Source organism: Corvus kubaryi, unplaced genomic scaffold, assembly GCF_017639235.1.
Source record: "Corvus kubaryi isolate FWS band 111438036 unplaced genomic scaffold, C.kubaryi_AGA036_p1.0 37385, whole genome shotgun sequence".
Lineage (NCBI taxonomy): Eukaryota > Metazoa > Chordata > Aves > Passeriformes > Corvidae > Corvus > Corvus kubaryi.
In genome coordinates this window covers 27,939,678-27,951,755 of record NW_024581127.1, presented here as the reverse complement: position 1 = coordinate 27,951,755, position 12,078 = coordinate 27,939,678, and the positions used below count along the sequence as shown (strand labels likewise).

General features: G+C 34.9%; 1 protein-coding gene across 5 annotated transcripts in view; it reads left to right on the top strand.

The window, feature by feature from the left end:
- Positions 1-12,078, top strand: part of ASAP1 (ArfGAP with SH3 domain, ankyrin repeat and PH domain 1) — a 146,579-nt gene that overhangs the window by 77,292 nt on the left and 57,209 nt on the right. For all 5 annotated transcript variants that reach the window (XM_042036548.1, XM_042036546.1, XM_042036547.1 and 2 more), the window contains 3 exons: positions 8,030-8,175; positions 11,611-11,685; positions 12,027-12,076. In XM_042036548.1, coding sequence (XP_041892482.1) covers positions 8,030-8,175; positions 11,611-11,685; positions 12,027-12,076 — 271 coding nt within the window. The remainder of the gene's footprint in view (positions 1-8,029; positions 8,176-11,610; positions 11,686-12,026; positions 12,077-12,078) is intronic.

Below are 12,078 nucleotides of genomic sequence, written 5' to 3'. Positions count from 1 at the left end.
AGTTTTACGTGAGAGCCAAAGCATTTAATTTCAAGTTTGAGATGTCTTGCAATTCTTGTAATTAACCCTGTTAAAATGTCTGGCATAAGAAAAGCTTTTCTGTTTAGGAGTATTTGGACTTAAAAATTTTCTTTCTTTACTTCTGATTATACATCAGATTAATGTGCTCTCCAGTTCTTTGACCGTCATATTCCTTCTCAAAGGCCTCTAGGAGAATTCCCATGGGTAAATTTTCCTGCTGTCGTAATATTTCAAGCAGTTACATTCAACTAGAACAATGCCAAAAAAGTGTTCTCAACTGAATTTATAGAAAGCACTTACAAGTGAAATAAGATTTAGAACTTGTTTAAAAGTTTAAAAAGTAGATAAATGAAAAGAAATATCCACAGGTAGATTTTTTTTTTGTCAACATTTGCTCTCCCTTCATAACATTATATATTTCCCTTCTTACATAAAAGAGTGGAGATACATAATTATTTTGCTTGTTTGAAGACACTGTTGATGTTTTACTGGAGCTATAGTAATTACTTTGTTGAGAGGTTAGTTGGCTAGAATATAAATTGATAATCAATTTGAATGCAGTAAAAAATTATGATCAAACCTATCAATATAAAAACTCACTTTTAAAAATGCTATAACTCTAATATTTCTACCTCAGTTTCTCTTACATTCTAAACACTGTGCCAAAGGCAGATAGGGTAACAGAGCTGTGCACCTTCCAATAACCTGGCTGTAAATACAGGATTTTAGAAAATCTCAGTTCCAATTCCCTAGCAATAATAATCAGTGTAGCAAATATTTTCCATATACAGAGCTACCTTTGAGTGCTCTTAGTTTCTGTGTTTATGGAAATGTCTGTAATTTTTAATGTCTTGTAGATTCTTAACTATTCTCATTTGCAAATCACTGATGCTGGTTTGTTAGCACCATGCTTTTAATTGGCTTTTCTGTGATTTCAGTTGATGATAAATATTTTCCCAATAGACTGTGAAGCCTGATACAAAGTGAGAATAGTATTTGTTGCGTGTCTATTTAGTTTTATGCTTTTAGAAGTATTCAGATGCTCCAAGAAGCTTTTCTATTTGAAAGAACTTAGTTAAGCAGTTTCAAAATCTGAGTTTCAAGACTGATGAGAAGTGTAGAACACATTAAAGGTGTTCTGCCTGTTTTGAAATATATTAATGATACTAGAGAGTTCATCTATCGTTTGAGTCTTGTGATGAAAATAATATTGTTGTCAAGGCCTGTAAGTAGGGCAGTACTATATGAAGAAGTAGTTGCATTGGATAAAAGCAATAGAAGGTGGGTTAATGGTTTTGATTGGGTGCCCTGCATTTAAAAAGGAGCAGAGATGGGTAGCTGGTTATTATTATTTCTTTTATATTTTTTCTTTCTTTCTTTCTTTCTTTCTTTTTTCTTTTTAAACAAGCCTTGTTTCAAAGGTATGAGTTAGTAGGAATTCTTTTGGCTCAAGAAAGCATTATGCATAATCCTCTGGCTCCCTCTTCAGAATGCTGCTGATATAGGTTCTGTTGCAATGAAAAGCTGTGTGCAGGAGTCAGTTCATGCAGTGATTGATAAACTGGGATTAGTAAAACCAAGATGAAAAACATGTTATACATGTGAAACCTCATAAAAATAAATGTAAATATAAAGTGACTGAATTAAAACTCCAGCTCATTTTGCCTCCTTGTACAGGCAAGTTTCTTATACTTCAGTGATGAAAATTGATTTTGTTGATATTTAAGTAAAACATACCAGAAACAGCTGTAAAATGAATTGGGGTTTATCAGTTCAAGAAAGTATTATGTGGCTATTTTTATATTTCAAAAGAAAGCCTCTAACAACATTTTGAGAACCCAAAATTGGAATTTTGTTTTACAAATTTAGTAGTTTGCTAGAAGTTAAGACCATATTTAATTTGCTAGAGTAGGAAAAGTTTTTTAGTACTCTTCTGCTTCATAATCTCCTTTGAGAACTCCAGCTGAACTGGTGAGAAAGGGTTATTCAGGGGCAATAGAAATTCTTTCTTCAGTTCAGTAATCCAATTCATACTCTACCAAAAGCCATAGCTAGGTATTTTGGGGTTATAGTGGTTTTGGGTTGTTGGGGTTTTTGTTTCTTTCTTTTTATTTTTGGGCTTTTTGTTATTGGGTTTTTTTGGTTGGTTGGTTGGGTTTTTTTTGTTTTGGGGTGATTTTGTTTTGTTTTTGGGGTTGTTTTGTTTTGATAGGGTGTTTTTTGCTGGTTTTTTGGGGGGTTTTTTGTTGTTGTTGTTGGTTTAGTTTTTTGGTTTTCTTTTTTTTTCCTGAACTAACATTTGGACAGTGACAGTGACACAGTGCAGTGTCTCATACAGAATTCTTCAGAAAGGCTGAACCTTCTGATGTGTCAGTTTGTTCCTCTTCGGCACTGAATTGTGGACCACAAGGGACTGTGCTCTGTTACAAAGAGCTTTAACGTCACCCAGATACTTTCTGTTCTTCCTGCACATCCCTCACCCATTTGTCATATTTACATTTAGAGCTACTGCTGTGGAAATGAAAACATACCAACACAGAAATATAGAAATCCGTTAGAAAGGTCCCTCCCCTATTTTCGTTTCTGAGAGTATTGTATGGGAAGGAACTGTTTATGAAGTCCAGTGAGACACACAAATGGACACCTCTTTCTCACCACTTGCTCCTTGTCTGGTTTGCTGTTTAATTCTGCATGATCGATTGTAATTAGGAACCCATCTTATGGCAATGGTGCTTGAACTTAATGGAGAATCTGTTTTGACTTCCTTTCCCATAACATTTGGATTGAATTATAATAGCAGTAGATTACACAATTAGTTTTGTTGTAGATTTTTCAGTAGCTCTTTTTCATTACTTCCCTTGGATAACTGCCAAATATAATCAAAAGAGTTTACATGATGGAGAAATAAAAACTTAAAATCCATACAAGACCAAAGGTACTGAGTTGGATCAGCAGTCTGCATGGTCTCCCACAATGTTCAACAGCAGATGCTTGAGGAAGTAGAAAAATGGTGCAAAGATGGAGTGATTTTTTCTTTTTTAATTATTTTGTTTAGGACTTTCTCACCTCACAGTGACATGAAGACCAGGAATTACCTTGAGTCAGAAATTATATTTTCTGTGACAATTTTGAGTGATGTTTGCTACTTCTTAATGGACTTCTACAGTTTATTTTGTCCAAGGAATTTGAATTAATGTAAATCTTTAGCATTCTCAGTCTTGCATCAATCTAGTTAAATGCTTCTCTGCGAATTTTCCCAGTACATGTTCATGTTCTCAGGCCTTAAGTCACCTGAGGAGGAGGCTGTCCCTGCCCATGTTTATTCTTTCCTTTCCTCCACATATTTTTTTGGCCTGTCTTTCCTCCTTGTGAGGGTCATCCCTCTTAGTCTGCTTAGTTCCTTTCAGTATTTTTTGTGAGGGACAGAATTTCTTGGAAAAGCAGTAATTTGATGTGGACTTCCTCTCCCGATATGCTCATTCATCTCCTAGAGGTGGGAGATTTTCAAAGTAAAATTTTCTTTTTTTAAAATGTGTTTCTTGTTCAGCATTTTGTATTCATCCACATGTCCACCAATTCTATTCTGCGCTGTAGTTGCTACAAATTTCCCAGGGAATATATAAGCAATATTGCTGCTGGTGCATACTTGAATCCTCAGTTCTTTCTGGAACTTACTAAAAATAGCTATTATATTTGCTTTTCATTCTTCCTGTAGTGTTGAGGCTGGTATAAATAAGAGGTGTTACTTTGCAGCTACATAGTTTGCCTATTTTATTCTTTTGTACATGAATCTAAGTGATGTGCCATTGCACGTTATCAGATTTTAAGAATTCTGCTGTTAGATTTGGAATAAATCCTCTGAAGCAGAGAAGAAAGAAAATTCTTCTATAAGAATTTCTTCAAGCATGTCAGTGATGAGCTGAGATGCAAAAAGAAGTAATTTACTTTTTGGGGCTGGCTTATCTCTCAATGCTCTTATACTGTGATGATCTAGAGAACCTTGCAGACTCACTGAGATGCTCCTTGCTCTGATATCTTGAAAGAGGCTTTTATTACTTTTTCCTTGAACAATCTCATTCTAGAAGGCGTTACTGTTATCAAGTTCAGACAATTGTATGGTGGTCAAATAATTTTTTTTCTATTATTTTTTCATTATATTTCAGCTTAGTGAAGAACAAAATGAGAAAGGGTGTTTTTTTATTTCAAATAATTTCTGCCATCCTTTTTAACTTTGCCAGCTTTCTTGCTTTTCTAAAGCCTTTCTGAGTCATCTTTCATTCATAAATGCATCTTGGCTCTGACCTTGGTTATTTTTCCTCTGGCTACCCGTGGAACAAAGCTGTTTTATAAGTGCAGCTTGAAAATAATCTAAAGTTGATCAAAATTCTGAAACTTAATTCTTATTTTTTTTAATTTAACCACATATGAAGAATTAATTATCACTAATTTAGACATTCTTTGTCTCAATGTTTCTTTGAGTGTAATTAAAGTATAATCAGTGACAAAAGAGAGTAGTGTTTTTCTTCTGTAAACTAATTTTTTTGTGCTTGTGTTCTTCAGTGTTTGCAGGGTAATATATCTGAACAAAACTGTTGTTGAGGAAGGAAATTTTAAGGCTTTAATTTTTGTGATGTGTTTTCTAGGTCCAGCATATAAAGGCTATCCTTTAACCTCTCTTCATGGTTTGTACTTCTGTTCCTTTACTTAATATGCACAAGTAGACAGGCATTTTAGTGGGCTCAGAAGCATATGCTAAAATTCTGGTCATTTTTGAGTGGGAAATAAACATAGAATTTAATGAATGCTGTGGGTTCCAGTGAAGAAATATAAATTCTGGGAGCCTGATTTAAGTCTTTTGTGTTTTCCTGGGAGAAGTTTACCACAAGGTCACTTTAGGCATAGACGGCTGCAGGTGACTGCCTGGGAATGCAGTGCAAGGTGGGATTCAGCCCTGGGAGTCCTTCAGGCTGTGCCTCCACAGAGCTCAGAGCACATGTGCTCCCTGCTCCTGGCAAGTGCTGCTGTGCAGCAAAGGGCTGCTGCAAAGCTGCCGTGGCTGCCTTTCCTTCCTTAGCTGCTTGGATCCGCATCTCCAGAGGCGTTCCTTTTATTTCCTCTTAACACTTAAGGTTTCCTCAATATACCTGTTGGAGCTCAGATGTAAGGGGTGCCACAACTTCCTTGTGCGCTGAGCCGAGGGTTTTCTCAAACCAAAGGTAAATTCTGTGCTGAATGTTGCCCAGAATCGAAGGTGTGGGTTATGGAGGAGATGCACAGCTTCCAGCTCAGAAAATACAACAGCTCTATTCAGGCCAGTATGTTGGTTTATGCCACATCTGCCACGCTCTAGTGGGGTTCTCAGCATGGGCTCAGGTGCTGGTGGCCTTGCCAGATCTCACTGGGAAGGGAATGATTAGTGAGGCCCCTTTGAAGGGAGCTGCATTCGTCAGTGGGGGCAGAGCCCATCCTCAGCTGTCCGTGATTCTGGCACGTCTCAGGGAGCTGCTGAAGGAGCAGGATGTTTGGCTGGGGAAGCTGTTCTATTTTCATCCCAGTGCTGAGCATTGCTTACGATATTGAAAAGACATGATTCAGTTCTGGAAGACAAACCTTATTCCCTGCATGTACTGCTGTCAGTGATCCCATCTCACTCTCAGGGTTATTAAAGTCTTGTATGAGGACTTGTATCTAAGAAAGTAAATATTGTCGTGCCCATTATGGCTTTCTGTATGCAAAGAAAGGTCTATTAGGACACTAGAGAGTAATTTCTGAGTTTGCATGAGGCACCTACAGTGAGATGAAAGGATGCTCTTTGCTCTAAGCATGTCGGGTTTCACATGTTGTATTTTAGCATAGGCCACGTTGCAGATTTTTCAAGTTATGTGCATTTAAGGTCAAGTAGGGAACTGCCTTACCTTTTCAACAGAAAATATTTCATCTCCTTTTACAAGATTTACATCAATACTTGTGTAGAAATTGAAAATTTGTTATTCTTACAGAGCACTTGCATTTTGTGTGCCTATGCATGGTAATTACAGCAGTAAATGCAGGAGTATTCCTTTTTCTTCACCATCGAAGGTTCATTTCTAGATTTAGGTGGTTTGTAGTCTGGGATTCTTGAGAATTTCCGCTATATTGTTCTAGGACAATGATCTGCTTCCTGCTTCCTCTTTCTGACCGGGAATTTCTTTTGCCTTTCCACAGATGAAACAAGCTTCTTCAACTCTTTGTCACTTTCTTTACGAAGTCATTTTTAAAAATGCTCTATGAAACAACACAGGGCTTAAAATCAAAATGCTGGGAAATACTGTGGGGTAAAAAGTGCTTCACAAGCAGGGACAGGGATTCCATCTAGGAGGGCTCTTTCCAGCCTTCCATTCTCCTTCCTTTTCCTTCAGCACAGCTGGGTACTCTTGAGCTTTACTCACTCAAGACTGCCTAAGCAAAAGCTCCTTCATAGATAAAGTCCTCTGTGTATATTTATGCAAAAGATTTTACGTAAAACAAAATGCATATTTTATTGTTACATAGTGGTTTCCTTGGATTCAGTGTTAAGCTATTTGTTTAAAATTGTATGCTTGTGGAACAGTTTTCTTGAAAACATACAGCTTGAATTGCAGCTCTGTATTAGCATATGATTAAATATTTGGCCTTTTGAAAACGTTGGTATTAATATCTGATCTACAATATGAATGGTGTGATGTGTGAGCTTTGGGGCTTGGTAATGGTAAATAAGGATTGTACTTTTTTTTTAACAGGTTTGGAAATTTTTTTGTTGAACCTTTGGTGCACTGTTGTTTGAGTATCTGCAATACCTTAGAAGACTTAACTGTTTAACCCTTTATCAGCTGTTTGTTAATGTCCAAATAGATTTGTGCATTGTGAGACATTATTCATGAGACTTGTTTGAAACCTATGACTTTTTTCCTTTTCTTCTGAATCATAACTTGTAATTCAGATGCTCTCAGGCAATATAACAACTTGAATAAAATAAAACTTTCAGATTTTGGGGGAAAAAACATGATATCTATTGCCAACTACTCCCTCTTTCCCTTCCTCCCTTTCATTGCACAGAACTTGTGCTGTAGCTCTGTGGTTTTGTGTTTGTGGTTTGCAGAAAAAAGCCCACATAGTAAGGCTAGGAGACTCATTAGAGTGAAATATTGATTTAATTAATACCAGTAATATCCTCTAAGAGAGATAAAGGTGTTAAAGTCTTTCCCAAAGGGCTGTAGAGGTAAATTTTCTATTTAAAGATACTAAAATGGAAGTAACGAAAATTATATGAACACATGCCAGAAAGGAAAATAAATAGAAGCAGGAAAGACATTTCAGATACAACAGTCTCTAATTCATTCTTGAGTCAAGGATTTTTCTCACTTTCACTGGCTTCAACTGCATCTTCTTGGTTTTGACCTCTCTGTATGTGCAGTTTGCTATTAAATACATTGAAATGAGTCCTTGGCTGTGTACCAATACACATTCCATTATCTGAGATAACTCAGTTTATAAAGCAGGCAGAAAAGGAACCTTTGTAAGATGTTTCTTCTTTTGAACTTGCAGTCAGATTCAGACTTGGTCTCCTTACTCTTATATCTGATACTTTTGACTTTTTTATTCTGTAAAAATGTCCAACATTTCAAAAGAAAAGTTCACATATGCATTAAAGTTCCTGTAGTGGGCAACTTTAAATTCCAATGTTGTTTACAAAATGAGCTCATATTGTTTCACTGATATATTATTGATCTTATTACTCTGTCAATAGCTGCAGATATTTCTTCATCTCTGTATTACAAATTCAATTTGCTGATTTAAAAAGCATATATATGTCTATTGCTAAATAGTTCTTTTTAATCTTAAAATTATTTTAATTTTCAGTAAATGTGTTGACTTGTGGCTTTTCTCAAAGTACTGTTTATTACTTAGTTTGCCGCTAAGTTGCACTAAGCTTAAAATTATAATCGACTGACTACAAAAAACCTTTCTGACTTTTGATTTTTCTTTGCAGATCACGTTCAAAATGAAGAAAACTATGCACAAGTACTAGATAAATTTGGAAGTAATTTTTTAAGTCGGGATAATCCAGATCTTGGCACCGCTTTTGTAAAATTTTCCACACTTACTAAAGAATTATCAACACTGTTGAAGAACCTGGTGAGGAGTTTCAAACTTTCTTAGCTTTTAATTTGTTTCAAAATGAAGTATAATACAACAGCTGCATGATCATGATGACTAATGATACTTTTTGAGATGCTTCCAGTTTTTTTCAAAAACAAAACCAACAATTTCTGCAGAGAGGATCTCTAAAGGGTGTTATTACGCACTCTCTGTGTTTGATTGTTAATTGGCAGTTAAGAAGGTAATATAAATGTTGAGACATCACTTGAGTCATCATTCTCAAGTGATTGATGGTGATACATACCTCATGGACCTTAATTTTAAATCATCCCTTAACTTGAAGTCTTTCCAGTTAAAAATACAGTATCATTAGTTATGGCTGTTTTGTTTTACCACAAAAGGAGAAACATTCACTTTTTGGAAGAAAAAAGAACAATTTGAGCATGCTTAAATGGTGTTAACAATCCCCTCTCCCTGCAGAATATAAAGCATCTATTGCCTAAATACCAGTTTTTTGAAGGTGGTTTAAAGGTTTGTCTCATTTAAAGTTTGCCTTAGGCTTTTATTTCTGAAAGCTGCATAATAAAACTACAGTCACAGCAAATATCTTTGAACACTGAAAGTAATGAAGCCATATTTCTTGTGAAATCATATTTCATGGGCTTTGTAGCTGTCACATTCAGAAAGTCATAGCTTCAGTTTTACATTTTTCTTATAGTTGAACTTATTTCCAAGCTTTTTTGGTGTGTGAAGTACAAGTGGTATTACAGACTTGTCTTCCTAGAGTCCCTAACACAACCATAACTGCTGTAGGTCACACCAAAGCTTCCTGTAGCAAAGTTCCCTGGCTTTGACAGTTGCCCAAGATTGAGTTTTCTGCTTTCCTCTGTGGAGACTTCTGTCACTCTGGGTTATTTTGACCTTCTTTAATTTAAATTTAGCACACAATTAAAAGTAAGTATTTTAGAATGTGAATTAAAGTGAAGTTGAAAAACAGTTTGGGACTAGAACTCAAGTTTTTTGGAAGCTTTGTGGACTTTGTCATTTCTATTGGGGCATCCACAAAAAATTTTAACCTATTTTAACTAGCAAACAAGATGTCAGGGTTTATTTATTTATTTAAAATTGTGCTGATCAAAAGGAAAACACACTTTTAATTTAAGAAACCACACTTATTCAGAACATTATACTATTACAGCTAGATTATGAAGCATTATCTATCTAAATTCTTGACAGGATTCAGAATAGGTTGTTCACTAATGTACTTCATTCATCACTATCAAATAGACAATAAACTTATTTTACAACTGTCTCAGCATTTAAAAACCATTTATTTTTTCTCCTTTCTTCTCCCCACGATAGAAAATTCTGCTTTGTTATTCTTAGGCATCATTCTGTTTAATAAGATTACAATGAAAGAAAAAAAAGACATTTATGATATCAAAATAGAAGTTGAGGTCCGGTGAAAGAGCAGTTGAGAGGAGGACTCTGTAGTGTCACTTATAAAGCCCCAAAGTAGGTGCTGAGGCTTATGTTGATAAAGTTAGTGGGAGAAATGGCAGGAGGTGTTAAGATAAATGGCAGGATAAGAGGTTTGGGATTTTTTTTTTCTTTTTTACCTAGAACGTATTGTTGATGCCTTATTTAATAAAATAATGAATGGTCTTCAAAGACATAAAGATGACTAAGGACTAGAGCTACACAGTAGACAATGAAAAAAATGCTTCACAAATTTGGATTCTTTTTTTTAAATCTTTGAACTTCAATTATGATTCATTAAAATTTTCATATGAATTGTGATATTATAGCTATTTCATGAGAAGGAGGATACAAAATAACTTATTTTCTTCTTTGTCAATTATAGAGTGACTTCTTTGAGAGTCATATTCACTTACTATGAAGTAAAACCAGCAACTTTTATTAGATACACAACTTTTGGAAAGCATAATTTTGAAATGATTGCTCAGCACACAAGGGCAAGAATAAAAGCATGTCCGTTAATCATTTTAACAAGGCCAAATAAGTTGCTTGGCAGTTTTTACTATTAACTGTTGATGTCATCACTAAATATAATGTCTGAAACTTAAAATCTATAACAGTTAAGTTGTCCAGTCATTATTATTAATATTATCTTATAAGAAGGACACACAAAGACACCTTGTCTAAGATTTTATAAATTTATGTGTTTTCAGCAAATTCTGAGTGTCTGACCAGAATCAGTTTCTCTGTTTTTTTACTTCTACTTCCTTTCCCAATTCAGGTTTCATTCTTTATGCAGTAATTGCTTATAGTAGTGCATTTAAAGGATGTATAAAAACCTATGTACATGAAAATGCGTGTGTCAATATCTTTACATTGATCTAGATGAGGTTTGGGCAGAACATTTGTAGCACTTGCAGAATACTTTTTTTTTGAAAATTTACATGGTGCTTGCCTTTTTCTAAGTGTTTAAAGCCTGTTTTCCTCTACCTCTCTTTCCTGTAAATGTCCTCAGATAATCTTTGCAGGCAAATTATCTTTTTTGCTCAACCCTCACCAAACTGTCATATGTGTTTCTGTCTGTTAAGGGTTTTTTTCCTTTATTTTGCTCTATACATGAGACTGTTTTGCTTTATCGGATGTGTTTCCAATTCATTTGGGCTACTGTTTTATCAGGTCTTCAAGAATATAATAAATGATTCCAAATAATTACCATATTGGAATGGTACACTGCTATTTAGCCTTGATTTTTTGGTTTTTTTCCTATAGCTGACATACTAGCTGGCTATTCTTCAGTTGTTTCAAGCCAAAAATTAATGGCTTGAATTGGTTATCCTTAACGGATACACCTGGAAAAATGAAAAATGCTGCAGTGTCTTTTGAATATATGAGGAGTTTGAGTGGAACACTAGACCTGGAGAACCCGTTTGAGTGGTTGTTTTGATATTCTTGCCAACATTCAAATAGGCATGAATTCAGTAGGGTGAAATTTAAACTCATGAGAGTTTGAGGAGATGTCAGATTTACACAATGGACAAGGAAAGATCAGTGTTCCCAAAAAGGGGGAGATATTCAAAGAGCTGGTGATTCTGTTGGCTCCTTCTGTTCATGGTTGAATTAACACATGCTTTGTGTGTTGCCTGCTTGTGGCACAGCAGGTCCTTGCTTCTTACTCAGGAGACTATAGGAGACATTTCTACCCAAATGTTTGCTTCAAGAGGATGAATATTACCTTGAAGTGCTTTCAGAACTTTGCTTATGTGCCATTTGTAAAATTCTGCATTTAGGTCACCTTGTTTAAGTAAATGTTAATTATAATGTTTCTATGTCTCATGCAAGTAAATGTTTATTAATTCTTCCCAGACCTGAATTTAGTGTTAATTTAGAAATGTGAGGTGATTGCAACTTGATTAATGAAGTTCAAAGACTTGTTGCCAGTAATTTGATAAGATCATAATACATCCTTTTGAATGATAATATTTTTGTTTTTAGCTCCAGGGTTTAAGCCACAATGTTATTTTCACTTTGGATTCTCTCTTAAAAGGAGACTTAAAAGGTGTTAAAGGGGTAAGTGTTGCAAACTAAGTTTTTATTTTATGTTCAGCTGTCTAGTGACTGTTTTCCTTTCACTTATGAGATTATTTCTTACGTTGGCATTTATTAATATTCTGTATTTAGTACAAAGAAAAAAATTGGCATGACTGCAATGCTTCTTGAAAATTTCATTGCAAATTACCATGTTAATGTGCACAGGAAAGCAATACTTTACAAGATTCAAATCCAGTATTTTTTTCCAACCACTGTCTGAAAAGTTTTAAAGAAAACACTATTTTTGTTGCTATTTATTACTTGATAACTATGAAGACAAAGTTTTAAAAATGTTCTAAGAAAATTTTCTATTTCCTAAGGACCTCAAAAAACCTTTTGACAAAGCCTGGAAAGATTATGAAACCAAATTGT